General features: G+C 31.0%; 3 protein-coding genes across 8 annotated transcripts; all 3 read left to right on the top strand.

Annotated features, from left to right (window-relative positions):
- The first annotated feature begins 4,571 nt into the window (after positions 1 to 4,571).
- LOC108968855 lies at positions 4,572 to 7,883 on the top strand. Of its 2 annotated transcripts, none has more exons than XM_018933154.1 (4): positions 4,572 to 4,846; positions 6,904 to 7,094; positions 7,166 to 7,434; positions 7,496 to 7,883. In XM_018933154.1, exons 1-4 carry the CDS (start codon positions 4,792 to 4,794, stop codon positions 7,761 to 7,763), a joined length of 783 nt encoding a protein of 260 aa, XP_018788699.1. In that variant the 5' UTR covers positions 4,572 to 4,791; the 3' UTR covers positions 7,764 to 7,883. The 2 variants fall into 2 exon arrangements, with proteins under 2 accessions (XP_018788699.1, XP_018788700.1); XM_018933155.1 differs by having other exon boundaries at positions 4,582 to 4,620.
- A 361-nt stretch (positions 7,884 to 8,244) lies between these two features.
- LOC108968854 (methyltransferase-like protein 9) lies at positions 8,245 to 10,021 on the top strand. The gene is made up of 3 exons (XM_018933153.1): positions 8,245 to 8,588; positions 9,047 to 9,331; positions 9,393 to 10,021. Exons 1-3 carry the CDS (start codon positions 8,496 to 8,498, stop codon positions 9,954 to 9,956), a joined length of 942 nt encoding a protein of 313 aa, XP_018788698.1. The 5' UTR covers positions 8,245 to 8,495; the 3' UTR covers positions 9,957 to 10,021.
- A 427-nt stretch (positions 10,022 to 10,448) lies between these two features.
- LOC108968892 (guanine nucleotide-binding protein G(s) subunit alpha) lies at positions 10,449 to 16,903 on the top strand. 5 transcript variants are annotated; one of them, XM_018933225.1, is made up of 10 exons: positions 10,472 to 10,540; positions 11,837 to 11,984; positions 12,116 to 12,655; positions 12,782 to 12,878; positions 13,308 to 13,428; positions 13,649 to 13,777; positions 13,850 to 14,029; positions 14,128 to 14,252; positions 14,740 to 14,813; positions 16,657 to 16,903. In XM_018933225.1, the coding sequence occupies exons 3-10, from the start codon at positions 12,380 to 12,382 to the stop codon at positions 16,801 to 16,803; spliced, it is 1,149 nt and encodes a 382-aa protein (XP_018788770.1). In that variant the 5' UTR covers positions 10,472 to 10,540; positions 11,837 to 11,984; positions 12,116 to 12,379; the 3' UTR covers positions 16,804 to 16,903. The 5 variants fall into 5 exon arrangements, with proteins under 5 accessions (XP_018788772.1, XP_018788771.1, XP_018788770.1 ...); XM_018933224.1 differs by having other exon boundaries at positions 10,497 to 10,641; XM_018933227.1 differs by lacking the exon at positions 11,837 to 11,984 and having other exon boundaries at positions 10,449 to 10,490.
- Positions 16,904 to 18,255: the final 1,352 nt, after the last annotated feature.

Here is an 18,255-nt window from a genome sequence, read left to right as displayed (position 1 = left end):
TTTGACCTCTACATAGTTGAATTATAATTTTTTTCTTTTTYCATTTTATTTTGCTTGTGAATGGGCGCCGAGCAGCATTTGGACTTGTAAATAAGTAATAACCAGCTTGTGTGCTCTTGAGGCATTATAACAAAATTAATTTATGTATTTTTTGTTTGTATAAATTTTATAAAATAAAGACGGGTATTTAATATTAAAGCTCAGGATGACATAAGCCAAGCAGTAATTAATGGAGTTTCGGCAATTTCTACAATTTTCTCTCACAGGAAGTAAACGCTGTGGGTGCTGGGTGCTGGGTGAACGGTTACTTTACTCGGCCACAGCATGCGAGTATATAATTGCACAGACATATATATGTGTGTGTATGTTTGCATTAACAGCAGAAACAGTTCAACACATGCATATGTAAATGGTTTAACTGTTGACTTATATGAATACATGTATGTATAGTATGTATTTCCCCATACAAACTAAAGCAATGAACCGCAAGAGTCACGAGAGTTCGTTATGCACAACGCATAACAGAAAATGTTTCAGCGGCATTTTTTCAAACAAAATCGTTGTGCGTGTGTATGTGTAAGTGAGCAAGTGGTATTCAGTCAATCACTCCCTAAAAGTATGCATYGTATTTTGTCCAATTGCACTTCAAACTTATTTTGTGCACAACATAATTTTGTACCTAGCAACGATTTTCTTAAGTGTATTATAAAATTTTGTTCGAATATTGGTTGTGACAGCATAAAATGAAAAAAAAAGCATACACAAATCGGCTTAACAATATATAATGTGGTCAAGGGCTACCCCAACTCGACATATGAAGATTGGTTTTCATTACGATGGTATTGCTAGGAAACACGTTTTCGAGTATTCTAATTGAAAGTTAATACAAATAGATCAGACTTTCTCCTAGCCCCAATTTAACCGATAGGTAGTTACTTCAACTTAGCGTTTCAAAATATATTGTAGTTTAACTAAATGGTTTATTGACATTGGATTGTTGTCTTGGCTAATTGTAAACAAAGGGAATATTGAACTCGCAAAAGGTAAATAAATTTTGTTGACCTCACTAAATATGTACAAAGATGTGATAGGCCCTGCCAAGGGTTATTGACCTCGGTCTGTTTTCTTGCCTATAGGTCATTCTTGGTTCTTGTCTTCGCTACATGTAAACAAATTTTTCATTGAACTCTCTAACGGTTGCTGCCGTTGCTAAAGGTACACAATTGGGTCATTGACCTCACTAAATGTCATTGAACTCGGGTTGCTGCCACYGCTATATGTAAACCAAGAGCCTGTGACCTCACCAAGGTTTGTTGTCTTCGCTAAAGGAACACAAAAAGGTTCATAGACCTCATCATTTATGATTATAAATTGTTTTAAATTTTTTTTATGCGATCCTTAGTGTCTATAAATGAATTTATCTTGAAAATACTCCTAGATTTGTATGATATAATATTTTAAGCAAAGCAATAATCATATCCGACCGATATCAGAACTGGCTATTTAGGTTAACCATAAACTGTTAAGATTGAACCTAAACATAAGACTTATTTCTCTCATATGTACTATTTCACTTGGGATCTACGCAATGTTTAGACGCACAGCTTATTGGAGTTTCAAGCATTGTTCTCTAACTCTTAGAACTTATGGTGATGTTATGATCCACCCTAATATATACAGACTGAAAATGTTACATACAATTCGAAAAAAAATTATTATCTGTTGCTGCGCTTATTGCAGATAAATGATCACATCTGTATGTATGTATATACATATGTATACATATATACATACAACTTCGGCGTTTCTAACCAAACTGAGTAATCGCATGCGCAAGTTCGTTCAACCAAGCGCTATAGAATTATAATTGTTGCTACTGTTGTTGTTGTTGCATTTTCATTTCCCCGCCAACTGTCTTTTTTATTACAATGCCAACAAATTACCCTTTGCTGCATTGGTACGTGTTASACCCACCTGCACTACAAACGTGTCAAGCCGAATACTTGTACATAACTATATATGAAAGCAGAGGGTGAGTTTTTCGGCCAATTCTCTAGGCTGCCCGTGCTCTCTTCGATCAAATGTTGGTTGTTTAGCTACCGGAAGGTGCAAGAGCTCATGGCATGTGCCTAAATGCAAGACCGGCTGAATCCGAGTGCATTAATTACGATCGTATTGGTGGAAAATAAGTGYAGTTATTCGTATAGAGCAACATAAGTGATGTGCATGTGGAGCACAATAGTTTATATGCCCCAATTTAAATGTTTGTACTGCTAAAAATGTTTTGGAATTTTTTTTTTTTTAATTTTTGATTTGCTTCAAATCTCATAATATATAATATTGTTATTATCTAGATTTAAATGTTTTTAGAGTTTTATATGCCAAGCAGACTGAAAATTTGCTTCAATGCTTCGTTTTAAAGAGAAACACATATTTGGGGAAAAAGTTCGTTTTTATTATTCTTTATGCTCTAAGAGCAAAAAAAGTCTTTGGGTGCCAGAACTCCAAAGTTCATTTCATACCATAGAACTTTAAAGCAAAACGAAGGAACCATAMAAGTATTTCATCAATTCTCACATATCGACCCGAATACCGAATAAAYCCATAAAACAAATATAAACATTTTTCCTAGATTCCTACAATATTCTTATGTTCGAGTGAAGTTTGATCTCCATATGTCAAAGGAATCAAGGATACGTTACCGTTGAAAATGTYGTAGAAGCGTTTCAAAGAGTCTACTTTTTTTTGTTAATCCGGGTTTTTTTAGTTAATTTGATCAGATGCTTTTACGCCGAGATTTCCACTCGAGAAACAATAATTTGAAAAAAAAAATCATCATTCAAAGAGTCTACTTTTTTTTGYTAATCCGGRTCAAATTTTATCAGATGCTATTACGACGAAACGGTTCCTTGATTTAGAACTCAGAAGACACTTATGTTGCAGAGAGGCTTCACATACTCAAACATTCATGAACGCATGGTTCTTTTGATATCTCTACAGTATGTATGATTTCGGTTAACTTAATTCGGTAAAATCATTTTGTGTACCTTTTTTTTATATTGTCATACAGTTTTTTCGGACTTTGGGTATGGTCGTTGGCGCTCTCGTGTCTTATTAGCACAGTTACAGGCTGTACATACACATACATATGTYTAAATAGGTATTTTGTCTGAATGAGTGGTTATATTTTCATCATATAAATTTATAAAAAATATGGAAAAGTATATTCAATAAATTCTACTGAAAATATTTGATGAAATAAAAAAATCAGTAGCCGATTGTGCTAAATTTTGTCCTGTTTTTATTTTTCATATGCAAACATACATACATACGAAGTRGTGCCAGTCTATGAATCATATGTAGAATTTTCTTGCCATTTGTTTCCGATATTTTGCGTTACTTCTTTTTTTATATCTTTGATATTCGCATTTCATTTTCATTTCTTATACACAAAGCACGTACATACATACATACAAACAACAAAACAAGTGTTTTCTGCWAAACTTTTCATTTGCGATCTTTTGTATTGCTTGAGAGCTTCTGCCAAGACGAAACTTAACATCGGCTGCACCAAAGCAATAATACCCTGCACAGTTGAATTTCTCGCCATAGCATAAAATGKTATAAAAAGTTCGYTAATTCGAGGTTGATCAGTCAGTTTGTATGGCAGCTATATGCTATAGTTGTCCGATATTAACGGTTCCGACAAATAAGCAGTGTTTTGGGTAGAAAAGGCCGTGTGCAAAATTTTCGAACTATATCTAAAAAAACTGAAGAACTTTATAGAGTTTGCACCGTTACCTTTCGAGTTATCAAATTTCGCGGCAAACTTAGCATACATACATACGTATGTTTAGGGTATCAAAGTAAAATGTGTGCTTGTATTTTCTAACGGGCTAATAGCAAATAAAATAGAATGCTTGAATAATATAATAGCAAATATTTATATATATTTACAAGCGCATAAAAGTCAGCTTCTTCGCACTTGCTGCCTCCTAAACGCCTTTGCTCTTGGCATGCGTCCGGTAGTACTACATATATTTGTTTTTTGTTTTTTATTTTTTTGTTCTGCATAGTTATGTATTTGACAAAATACTAAATGTATCGCTCGCATATTGCAAGACTCGATGTAAACGGAACCACTAACGATTTGATATTCTTCGCCTACAAAATACATGTACATTCTGTATTATCCTCTCTACCATTTAGTTATTAGTACGTATGACGAGCGGCGCACGCTCGCTTGCTGTGGCATATGCCTCAGGTTGGCGCACACCACRATCACTTTGGGTACAATATGCACTCGCATTCGCATATTCGTGCATATGTATGCTTGTTTGTATTCAACAGTTTCAACAGTTGAGCAGCCAAACGGAACGGACACACTGCCCGTCCAACTGACTGACTCTCTCTATGTTTATAAAACAGTTGTTTTTTTATTGTTTGTTTTTGTAATTTGGCTATATAGCTCATACGTACTCATTCCTTTGCGACTATCTAGACTATATTGCATACGATATATACTTTCCATACGCGCATAATTTTTATTTCGGTATATCTAGTCGCTCAGTTTAATTTTGCCTTACTAGCGGGAAATACGTAATAAATTTACGTATGGTGGTGGGTTCTCGCCTTCCTTTAAGTCACTTTTCGTTTTTTTTTATTATTTCTCCACAACAAATTGAAAAATTGAAAAAAGAAACGAACTTTTGTCGTTGCTTAAAAAACCTTCTTGTTGTCTATTGTTGTTAATACATTTAAACATTAAAATAAATATAGAAAAAATTCAAAATGAATTGGTTACTTGTGTCGGTTATAACGGTCTTAACGGTTGCGTTGTTTAAAGGTAAGCAAACAGGCGCAGGATTTAAGTGTTTTTCAAAGGATATAATTTGGCGAAAGTGTTGTGAATAAGTGAAATGTGTTTATATATAAATTATATATAATTATAACATACATACATAAAATAAGTATGTATGTACGTACAAGCAAAGTGTATGCCGCTTGGAAACTATTTTTAAAAATTGTAGCTCAAGGTCACCAAGAAAGTTCCATGTCGCCTCTGTGAATGGCGAAAATTAAATTCTAAACACATAGTGATAGTGGCTTAAATATTAAATGCCATATAAATTTGCTATTGAGTTAAAAGAAACGCAAAAATATTTTTATATGTCTGGATATAACTACATGCATATGTATACATACATAGTTCAATCTAGATAAAAAAAAATTGTAAGCCTAAAAATTAATACAACTAAAAATATTCTCCAATTAAAAACAAACGTAAAAAGCATTTACCCTGGCACATAAGTGCTAAAAATCAAAAGAACAAAAATCAATGTCCAGTCGAAATGTTCGCGAGTTAAATTATTTTTTTTTTTTTTGAAAACGGACATTTTTAGAAATGACGCGTTTTTTTATTTATGCACGTTTGTATAGAATACACCAAAATATTTTTTATATGAAAAAAAAATCCAAAATAAAATTAAAGCTAAAAATTGAACACAACTAACAACTGTTTGAAAATTAAATTAAAAAATATATAAAATTTGTGATTAAAAATATGTACATAATAAAAAATAATGACATTTTTCTTCGTTGAAATTTAATTAAATTCATTATTTATTTTCTCAACAATTGGTTTCATTCTCAAATATTATATTTTTTGCGAGTTCCAAAAAAATCCAGAATAAAATAATATTATATATAATATAATAAATAAAAATAATAATAACTAAAAACTGCTTAAAACTTAAATAAAACCATAAAATGTATGATTAAACCTACATATGTAATAATAACATTTTTTCTTCGTTAAAATTTAATTATTATTATTTATTTTTTTTCAACAATTGGTTTCATTCCAAAATATTATATTTTTACGGGAGTTATGCGAACTTTAAATAAAATGTGCCAACTGTGTCATATTTTGATTTCAAACTTTCATTTACAAGATTGCAATTTAATTTCAATAAAAAACAACTTATTTTTATTAATATATAATTTTTTTAATTATAACATTATATTTTTGTTCGCCTATGACGATTTTTGTGACATTTAAAATTTTAATATTTACTAAAATAAATAAGTTACGTCTAAACTATTGTTTTAATTATTAGTCAACACCACTTTTGTAACTTAAATTTTCCAGTAAATAAATAATAATGAAAATATTATTTGTATACCATACATGTACATATGTACGAGCGCCCACACTATGCTGGGTGTTGGCCGACATACAAAATATTGTTTGTCCGAATTTTCCCACTTTTCTATACGTACAACAATTTCCTACATTTTTGATTTATACATTTTTTATATGTTTAAGATTTCAATTCGATCAGATTTAAATATACATATGCATGTATGTATACATTTTGGCGCACTCAATTATTTGACGACTTTATTGTCAAGAGAGTAGGCGACAGCGCCGTATATTTTCGTCCACTGTTCGTCCGTTGCTAAATTGTGAACATAGAAAGAGAGCGAGAGAGAGAGATGTGCATACGCATATAATATAATAAACAAACAGATCTACGAACAAACCTTTTTTGAATTTTTTAAATACATAYATTTTTCGCCGATAACAACTTTTTAACTTTGGGTTATCAAAATGTTAGACAAATACCTAACCGATTCGAACTCTACCGGCCATAACTACATTTTAGAGCAGTAAGCAGTTATAAATTCTGCAAAAGTTCTTCACAATATTAATGTTTTTGCAATCAGAGAGTATGACTTTGTCACCCTCAAAAAGACAGTTCTAATCTAAAGAGAAATAATTTGCTTGAATTTCCAATTAAAGCCTTTTCATGTAATCGTTCAAGAGCAAGTACCCCTTACCTATGACAGCTTTCCAAAAAATGTATATGTCTTCAAAATGTTTGTACTTGCATTTTGCAGAAGTCAACTGTCTAGTATTAACCGAAATCGATGGACCCTCACTGGTTGTTATCGAGGATGAAAATGTTGGCCCGATACCAATGAATTGTCACTTTAAAGTGGAGGAAGAAAGTAATTCGCTCGTTGTCAAATGGACTAAAGATAATAAAGTGGTTTTCCAATACATCAAAGGACATGGCGCAAACGTTATCGTAAGATATAATATAAATATTATTTTATAAACTCATAATTAACGTAATATCTTTATTTAAAAAAATTGTAGCCAGAATTTAGAGGTGCAGTAGAATCTTTATCATCCGATCCGAATGATGAAGAATGTGGCATACTACTGGTAAATCCATCGATTGAGACATCTGGTACATACAAGTGCAATATTCAAACGGATAAGAAGACAATATCAATGGATAAAGAATTGCATATAATAGATATACAAAATTTTACACACACACTTCAGCACAAGCGCATACAAAATGAAACACATTTGGAATGTGAAATCGAGAATGTATATCCCAAACCAACATTGGCTATTCAGTGAGTGACAATTAGTTTACTTTCTATTTTTAAATTAAATAATGCAATTCTTTTTTCGCAGGACCGTCAATGGCGAGCAAATTCAAATTATTGCAAGCGATGTTAATTTGCTTGATGATGGTAAATACCAAGCAAGCGCAATTGCCGTTATAAGAACAGAGGACGATAGCACCGACGAATACCAATGCGTTTCTACGTTTAACGGTTTATCATTTAACTTAACAACGAATATAATTTCAGGTAGTGTGTCCTTTAGAAGACCTGAATGGAGCCATCTTATATTAACTGTTTTAATAGCACTTGTTACTTATGAAAAATTTAGTAATTAGATTTTAAAACTTCTAACGCTTACTAACTACTGTAACTTATTTGTTGGTTTTGTAAATATTTTTATAAGATTATAGCGAAAATATATATGTAATATAATACTAATTGTGTACGTGTGTAAATACATCGTTTTAATTACTCGAATTTTGTTAATTTCTTGGATGGTTAGGTGTTTCTTCACTTATATTTTTACGATAGCTGTTGAACTTCCGAAAGTACTTTTACTTGCCTTCAGAAGCGTTGCATTACTTTATGCAGCCGGCGCATTGTGCCAACAGCCTTGTTTTTATAAATATATGGTATTTATATCAATATAATAATATATTTCAATAAGAATTTACCATTAAACATTTTTTTTCGTGATTTTAAAAAAATATTCGTTAAGATATGAATTGAGCATGGGAGGCTGCTCTAGAAATAGTCATCTTTTTAATTTATTTGAGTCACCCTATAGTTAATGTTCTTAACTTGTTCCTAGAATTATTCAAAAACTGTGTTATCATTTTTTTAGCAGTCTAACCATTTATTTTTTATAAATGTTTAAAATATAGCACAGTTTAGTATAATTAACACCAATTCGGTGTAAAGGATGTGGGCTAGCGAAAAATATTAATAATTGGCTTAAAATGGCATAAAATTGTTCCTGAAAAAAAATCGATACTAACAAACGCAGAACGTCGCACATATTTCCGGTCATCGAATCACTCATTTAATTAACACGAATTTATTTTATAATGAGCTGTTATCGTCCACGGGGAACCCTAGCCCGGGCCATCTTTCAAAAATATCATAATGATCGTTCTTTGGAAGAACTTGACACCAGACTTGTAAGTAAAACAAATGGGAGACTAACAATTTGTTTAGTCAAAAATGTTGGTAGGAATGGAATTGTGCATATGTAATAATACATGTGTTGCTTTGGAATTTGTTTAAAATAATACTTATATCAAAGACAACAAACAATATATAAGTAAATTTATGCTAAAACCGGCATATTCTTGTATTACTTTCGAACAAAACAAATGTTTTTAAAATATTTAATTATAGTAAATGTGTTCCACAGAGTAGTGCTATAACATTTGTTTACTATTTCATGTTATATTTTTGTCAAACTATAAGTAAGATGTTGTAATAAGATATTAAGAGAGATACGTTATAATAACAAAAGAAAATATGATAACGAAAAAGATACGTTTGGATTAGTTTCTATTTTCATTCTATATGTAGTTCATTATTCAAAAAGCGAATATATACAGGATTTCAAATATATATATTGTCATTTTAGTGGTATACAACTAATCATGAACTACCTCCAAAATTCCAAAACAAATTCGTACCACTGCTTCAACCTGATGAATCGACCATGCGTTGGTTGGAACGTGCCAAAGTTCTTTCGACAAACATTTGGCTTCACATCTGGCACGCTGTGGCACGAGTAGTTTTACAATTTTTTATGACACAGACTGACATAAATGGGTATTTGAATCGTGGTTCAATGTTTATACTATCGGAGCAGCAGTTTGGAAGGCTACTTATTGCTGGCGGCTTCGACGTTGAGTCTTATGATACTGTAATATTTCTTTGCATAAATAGCTTTAACCCAACTTTAAAAACGACAATTACATTTATAGGTGCATTGTTTGGATATTGGTGCTGGGGATGGTGAAATAACCGTGCGTTTGATTAAATCTATGCAGAACTTGCATCCACAGTGTAAAATTCATACATTTGCCACAGAGACTAGTTGGACAATGCGTGAACGACTAAAAAGTAGAAACTTTAGTATTCTAGAACGCATTAACGAATTACAAAATGTCCAACTGATATCATGCTTAAACGTATTAGATCGCTGTATTGATCCAATAGATCTTTTGGAAGATATTTATAAAGCATTGGCGCCAAATGGACGTGTGATTTTAGCTCTTGTTTTACCTTATGTACATTATGTAGAAATGAATTCGTCCCATATGCCACTACGTCCTTTACTTAAACACTGGCCAGAGAGGTCACAACAATTAAGTTTTGAAGCAGAAGCTGTTGAGTTTTTTCAGTTATTAGAGAGTATGGGATTTCGCGTTGAAGCTTGGACTAAAGCACCTTATCTCTGTGAAGGCGATTTAAGGCAATCATTTTATTGGCTAGTAGATATTGTAGTTGTACTATCAAAAAAGAAAACTTTAGATAATAATATTTAATTAATTATATATGACTTTATGTATGTAATTAATAGGAATGTTCTCAAATGAAAATAATTAAGGAAATAAAGGGTGTTGTTGTATTAAAATTAGTTGATTTTATATCATATAAAAGATGGAGGTGAGTATGAACATCGTTTAAATAATTGGAAACAATACACATCCAGTATGCATTTATATATGTGTATTTTAAGATTGGTAATATGTATTATTTCTAAATTATGTCACTATAGACAAAAGAGTAATATAGAATTAAAATGTAAATAAGAATAATTTCAACAGTATAAAAACTACAAGAATTTAAATAATATTTGTTATTAAATTTTTTTATAAACTTAAAAAAACTAAAAATTAATAAATTTTACGATTTTTACAACTAATCTCAACATTATGGGAAAATCCAATTAGAATTTTCCTCACATAAAAATGTATTGGTCTAATTGTCTGGCATCTCATTTTTCTTTTGGAGTAACTACTTGAATTAGTGATAGCTTTTCGATAATCAAGTATCGCACATCACTAAAATAGTGCAAAGTGAGTTCTTAAAAGTGATAAAATTATACTGATAAAAAAATCAGCTTTAGGTATATTTCAGCTGCATAGCTATAAAAAGTGAAAACTATATTTTGTAATGTAACACATAGTAATTGTACAGAGCGTTTATTTGCTGGAAATACACATAATTGTATGTATGAATGCCAGTGTAGTAGATATTCGCGTATATATTTTCTTATACGATACATAAAATTGGACAATGTCAGTAATAACTCCTATATAAATGGAAAAAGTGTTTTGCAATGTGCATATTACATGCGCGAAAGTGAAAATATAAACCGTATGTTGATTTTTTCGATGGGATATACTCGAAACTTGCTCGAGGGTGAAATTTTGCATACCACGCCTAGATTTTCAGCATTTGTGCAAAAAAACCGTATTCTTGGGAGTCGTACTCTAAATTTATAAATATATATAATTTTTTTAAGTGCGTGAAAATACATTGTACTATAGCGAATTGATTTAATGAATGTGGCATCTTTTTCTAAAACTACATATTTTAGGTATCCAAAGAAAGTACAATATGAGCAGATCACTTTATTATATACATACTTATATACATGCATACATATAAGTTTTAATATGAGACACAGTGCTCCTCGCTAAAAATTCATTAGCTTCATCCTAGCTGCTTTATATTATACTTTTATTCAAGTGTAAAAGGGTGAAAAAAACTTGTTGAGTCAAAATGTTTTATTTCAAATGTGAAAAAAAAATTTTCGCAAAATTTTTTATTCGTAATCGCAACTTTTCCAAGATTCTAAAAACATATATGGAAAACAAAAGTATACATATGTATGTATGTATATTCCAAAAGTATGCTGCGCCGCAGACATAAGTTTTTTATATACAGTAGTGAGAAGAAAAACACATTCGCAAGGGATGAGCAAGAGGTAGAGATTATGAAGTGGAAAGAAGTTTTTTTAGTTTGGTGCACAAAATAAAGAGAAGTAAATTAAGTAGTAGAGTGAACGATAGTCACAGCTGATATCAAGATTTCAAAGACAGGTTAATAATATAAATAAATTATATGTATGTGCATATGTATGTATTTACATATATACATAAAAATATAAGCAGCTGTGTGTGTGTGAAAAACAAACATACACATACACATATGTGTCCTATGATAAAAATACTATAAAATAAAATGGATAAATTGAGTTTCTGAAGATTTAGCAACAAAATTTCAAACTCTATGTGTATGTATGTAACTATTAGCATAAAAAACACAACTATTTTCATATCAAAAAAATCATGTTAAATTGCTTGGAAATATTGACCTATATAAAATCCATTATGACACGTTCTAATAAGACCAACAGTTTTGTTATTAGGTATAGTTGGACCAGCGTTGCCGTTTCTTGCATAAAAAGTCTATTTTACATATTACTTCTCAGCCTTATAAAAAGTTTTTAACTAATGGCTCTATGTACATATTCAAAGCATATTTATTGTTCAATCGACCAACAGGTGATTTTTTCTCAATTTTACTTTACTTTCTTATTAGTTAGTACTTTAAACCAAATTAATCAAAATTTTATCCACAAATTAATTAAAAACATACATAATATTGAATACAATTTTTTTTGGACATTTTATAGAAACGCAATAGGTTGGGAACTGCACGCACATTATTGTACACAAAACTTAACAAAAAAGAGTTCAAAATACGTAACGCATAAAGGCACAAATTTTTGGAAATATAACACTCAAATAAAGCAGTAACAGCGACGCACATATCTTAAAGACGCTTCTTGATCTTTGAGCTAATTAGACTGGCTCAAAACGGAGGTAATAGGGAGGCGGAGTCTCCCGACGGGGCGCAAGAGAACAGAGCAGCGTGTTGGTGGACACCTTGGACGGCAATGGGTTGCTTCGGGTCACCCAGTTCTAAACAAACGGATGTAAATTCAGAAGACTCCAAAAGTCAAAAGCGTCGCAGTGATGCAATATCAAAGCAACTCCAAAAGGATAAGCAACTATATCGTGCTACCCATCGACTACTATTGCTAGGAGCTGGAGAGTCGGGCAAATCGACTATTGTCAAGCAAATGCGTATTTTGCATGTTGATGGATTTTCCGAGCCAGAGAAAAAGCAAAAAGTCGATGATATTAAGAAAAATATACGCGATGCAATCCTGGTAAGCAATGACAATTATTTAAGGGTAAACATATATATTTTTTACCTGCCAAATAGACACACATACAGCTATTTTGGTATCCTCATGTATAAAAATCGATTAACCGTTTTAATTTCTAACTTTCAGACAATTACTGGTGCAATGAGCACATTAAATCCACCTGTATCATTAGAAAAGAAGGATAATGAGGCAAGGGTTGAATACATCCAGGATTACGCTTCCAGTAAGAAATCTAATTTTTATATTGTACTACAAGATACATCTATACATATAAACTAGTTTTGTTTACTGTCAGAAGTTAAACAAAATCTTCATTAGTTTTGAGTCATTCATTTAGAGTTTTTTTGAATCCTTTATATACATTTTATTGCTTTAAATAAATATTGAATTAAAAGTTATATTTGAACTCTGCTAATGTCTAAACTGTACGCAGATTAACTTTGTATTTCCGGAATCTATTTTTAGAAAACTCTTAAAATAAACCTTATGGAAGAAATTTATTCAACTGTCTATAAAGAAAATATGTGTGTTTTCGACCTTGAAAAGATTTTAAATGTATAGAAAAAATTGTGTATAAAAACTACTAAATTTATTTATTTTACTATATATTTGTATATACGGATTAATCACGCTTTTGGAAATTTTCTTTTAGGTCCCGATTTTAACTATCCTCCGGAATTTTATGAGCATACAGAGGAACTATGGAAAGATCGAGGAGTATTGCAAACATTTGAAAGATCAAATGAATATCAACTGATTGACTGCGCAAAATAGTGAGTGTGCTTTAATTTATACTATATAATAAATGTTTAAAATTTGAACAAAATGACAAAATAAAATGTTTATTGTTAAAATTTTAATGCAGTTGATAAATTTTATATTACTGACGGTATTAAAAATTATATTTGTTATATCAAAATATTTATTTGTCATATTATATATTTATTTTTTTATACATCAAACTCATTCACATTCTGTTCTTGTGTTTTTAAGTTTTTTGGATCGAGTAAGCATAATAAAGAAACCAGATTATACACCAAGCGAGCAAGATATTTTAAGATGCCGTGTCTTGACTTCAGGCATTTTCGAAACACGATTTCAAGTAGACAAAGTTAATTTTCAGTAAGTTTCAACAATTATTTACACTTTATTAATCGATTTTCATTTACTACAAATCTGAATTTTATTTTACAGCATGTTCGATGTTGGAGGCCAACGTGATGAGCGGCGTAAATGGATTCAATGTTTCAATGATGTTACAGCTATAATTTTTGTAACTGCATGTTCCAGCTACAATATGGTATTGCGGGAGGATCCAACGCAAAACCGTCTCCGTGAATCATTGGACTTGTTCAAAAGCATTTGGAATAACAGGTAATTATTTACGTAGACCACATACATTGGGTTTTTATTACGAAAAGTTCGATACGATTTATTCATGTAAATTAACATTTCATTTCTCATATTTTCAGATGGCTACGCACAATTTCTGTAATTTTATTTTTAAATAAGCAAGATTTATTAGCTGAAAAAATTAAAGCTGGAAAGAGTAAACTGTCGGAGTACTTTTCCGAGTTTAACAAGTATCAAACACCAAGTAAGTGTGACGAAAACTAAAAAAAGTCAATGTATTCGTAAAAATATTGTATTAACAGTTAAAAGAGATAAAAATAATATTTCTGTTGTTGTTGTAACATCCTACACAGCTGATCGCACAATTGTGGGATTTTGAAAATTTTACTCAATATAACTTACTTAATTATAATTAATTAAATGGAAGCACTGCGAAAGTTGTGATTTTATTGTATTAACAATTTAGCCTTAAACCTAAATTCTGGCTGAAATTGCATTAAAGTAACTTGTCAAAAGCAGTTTACACTCAATAGTCTTTAGTTTGTTATTTTCTTATTTTATTTGTTAGCACTTTCCTTTAACCAAATTATTTAAATGTTAACTGTTTTGCGCTACAAGTAATTACATATATAGCGCATGTATGAAATATTTATTAAATCAAATTATGTAAATAAATATATTTATTAAATTTTTACTGTGTTCAATAATTAATACTCTCTTTGTTCATTCAGGTGATGCTATAACAGAATCTGGTGATGACCCAGAAGTGATCAGAGCAAAATATTTCATACGAGATGAATTTTTGGTAAGCCAAGCGAAAAATATTGATTAATACGCATACATACACCGTTGAGAAAAATAATCCAAAAAATTAAATTATTTATGCTTTTTTATTGCTATGACTAACACAATTTCATTTTATAAGTAAGCAAATGCAATCATGATTTCGGTAATTTTTCTCAACATTAAAAGCCTACACACATATTCTCGCACTTTTAGTATATTTTTAGTAACACTAATTTATCATACAGCCTATGCATCAACATCCTCAGTGAATTATACCCATCCGTATTATTGCATGTATTACAAATTGACTAACCTATGCAAATATACGCCACTTTCATATACGAATATTCCACTATGGTAGCTTTTCTAAAAAAAAAACACCACTTTTATAAACCGTCTTGTTGTTGTTCTTGTAGCGGCAGAATTCTGCCGAGTTGACAGTCCTTGGTCGGATAAAAATTTCGGGTCCGTTCCGATTACGTAGACCCGACTGTCGCACATTGCTTAGTGCTCGTATAACAAAATATTTATAAAAATAGTTAGATATAGTTTATTGAAAAACATATAATAGATATCGTTTGATGGTTTAAAAATACTTTAAATCAACAAACTTCCGAGCCCAATAAGGATACTTACAATACTTTGTCTCAATATATCTATCAACCCCGTTAATACTAGCATTGTAGTTGTTGGTGGGCGTATGTGGAAGAAGAAACGACTGGCAGAGTTCTTTATTCGCAATAAAGAAGAAAAATAACTAAAAGCAGTGACAGTTGCTATAGCGGACCATTCTGAACTATTTGTACACTGTACTCCGGACTACGACAGGATGTCTCCTATCGAACACCTACATAGGGAGACCCTAATGCTCCCAGTTAAGTATCATAATGAAGGCAGTTGCTGCTGCGATGCTTTCACAGAAATCACCCCTGCAGTCACCTGCTTGGAGGTGATCAAGAGGTCATTTCTCAACTACGTCGACGACATTAGACAGTACGCCGACCAGACTTCGTACGAAACAAACTTCCGATAAGCACTGATCGTCATTCACAGTGGAGCCGTCAAAACTTTCAGAGACTCCCTTCCAGTGAATGGCGTCTCGGTGTCAAAGCACCACCTGTCGCAGACGAAGACCTCGAGTTGCAATGAAAAACGAAAGTATTCTATTTTCGGTTCCGAAAAATGAGCAGTTTCTTGAAGAAAAGAGTGCGTGTACAAAATTTCGTAATGATATCTCTTAAACTGATGGACTAGCTAACTATATACTTTTTGTCTCCGATGTTTCTTTCTGAGTGTTACAAAATTCGTGGCAAACTCAATATATCCGTAAAGCGTAAATAAATATAAAATTATTTATTTTTGATAACTAATAAATGCTTGATAAATAAATAGGTTCATAAATAAATATTTTTAATTGCTTTTGTTTTATAAATGTCAGTGTAATAGTATATTCCAATAGATACAATGCAACTCTGATGTCATGAGCAAAATTTAACCGTATACTTAAAAAATATTCAGTTTTTATTAGCAACATTAACGATTATTTTCTTGCTTAAAAAAAAAACGTAATATCTAAACTTTTTTTCATAATTTATTTTCACATTTTTGATTTTTTACCCATCATTCTTCCATTTTTCATACCTAACCTACTGTTTTTCGTTGTGGTGTAATGCGTACACGTCCTAAAACAACACTCATAATTAATATGTTATATTCGTAAGAATCATTACCCATTAATATGCACACGCATACATAAATACACACTGCTGCACCATATAAGCACTAAAGAAAAATTAGAAAAGTAATAATAAAAAATTCAAAAATACATTTCCCCCTTTGTACGTTTTTCTGGCTCATTACAGCGTATTTCAACTGCTAGTGGCGATGGCAAACACTACTGTTATCCGCACTTTACATGTGCAGTTGATACAGAAAATATCAAAAGAGTGTTTAATGATTGTCGAGATATAATTCAAAGAATGCATCTTCGCCAATATGAGTTGTTATAGGTTTATTTTTAGTGTCAGTGGAAATAAAAATATGCAAATAAAAAACAAAATTCTTTAAGAACAATTAAATAAAAATACCATGTTTGATCAAAGACAGATACATCATTTTTTTTATTCCTAAAAGAAATTCATCGATAATAAAAATAAAAACAAAATATAATAATAAAAGTGTTATTCTAACGGTAAGTGTTTATGTTTATTGAATGTAATTCATTAAYTATATTTTAATTTTATATATAGGAAGCCAAAAATATATTTTAAAATTAGTTATGTTACTAAAGTTGGAATATTCTATACATAACACTAGAAAGTCATCAGGGAAATACTATACCTGATGAAGGCAAACCGATCAGACTGGAACTACACGTTTTTGTTGTAGTTGCAGAAAACATTCCCGAAATAATTTGGAGGAATGCTACTATGCCGTATTCATATACTGATTATTAAAGATTCCTCTGAAGATGGGACATCAATGGAATAAATCTACAATAACTGATATATGCAGAATATGAGGAAGCTCTATAAATAATATTCCGGAAATTATTGAAATACCTGCTTACCTAGAAGATGACAAATCAATTAGTTTTTCTACTGAGTCAAATTAAGCAACTTTAAAAATCCATTATTTGCTTATGAGATAAGCCTCTATAATTTTTTCTACTTTGCCGATCCAAACAGTCTTAGAGATGAGTCTACATCAATTTCTATTACTACTATTTACCGATCCAAACCGATTTAGATTGTCGAAACAGCAGTCTTTAGTAAAAAAAATTCGATTCCATTCCACCAACATAAAACCAATTTCTAGTTAAAGTTGCTTATATTATTTTATGTTCACTTAATTTGTGGCCGAGTCCACCATAGCACGCCAGTTGTTTCTTCTTTGCAAAAACGCCARCAAAAACAAATAAAAGTAAAACCAATTATTGATTCGATGTTTCAACGTTGAATAAAAGAGAAATAGCATATAAAAATAAGTAACAAAATATTGTAAAATGAGAAAACACGCTTTAATTTTATCGTTGGACGGTCTTCTCTTCCGCACCTGTGGTTTACTTCTTAATGCTGGAAGATATTACAAGTTTTAAGTGGTCTCCAAAAAGCTATTAGTTTTATGACAATATAATTTTKTTTGAAATTGGTCGAAAGTGGTCTATGATTTACTTCATAGGCAATATAACTACATATATAAGAATAAGACAAAGCAACGGTCTTATTCTTATATAGTTATATAGTATGTATGCCTATGAAGCAAATTATAGACCACTTTCGACCAATTTCAAAACAAATTCTGCSAGGAATCGCCTAACCATATTTCAGAGAATAACTTTCAATAAAATTCGTTAGCGGGTGATATTGATGTTAAAACCTGGTATACACTTCTCGATAGCATTTTAAGTTTTTTTTAAATAAATTTAGTTTTTAATTACTATTTCCTGTATATTTTTTTTT

This window comes from Bactrocera latifrons, unplaced genomic scaffold (genome assembly GCF_001853355.1).
Source record: "Bactrocera latifrons isolate USDA-ARS-PBARC rearing strain unplaced genomic scaffold, ASM185335v1 scaffold_230, whole genome shotgun sequence".
In the NCBI taxonomy this organism is placed as follows: Eukaryota; Metazoa; Arthropoda; class Insecta; order Diptera; family Tephritidae; genus Bactrocera; species Bactrocera latifrons.
This window is presented reverse-complemented; position numbering and strand designations above follow the sequence as displayed.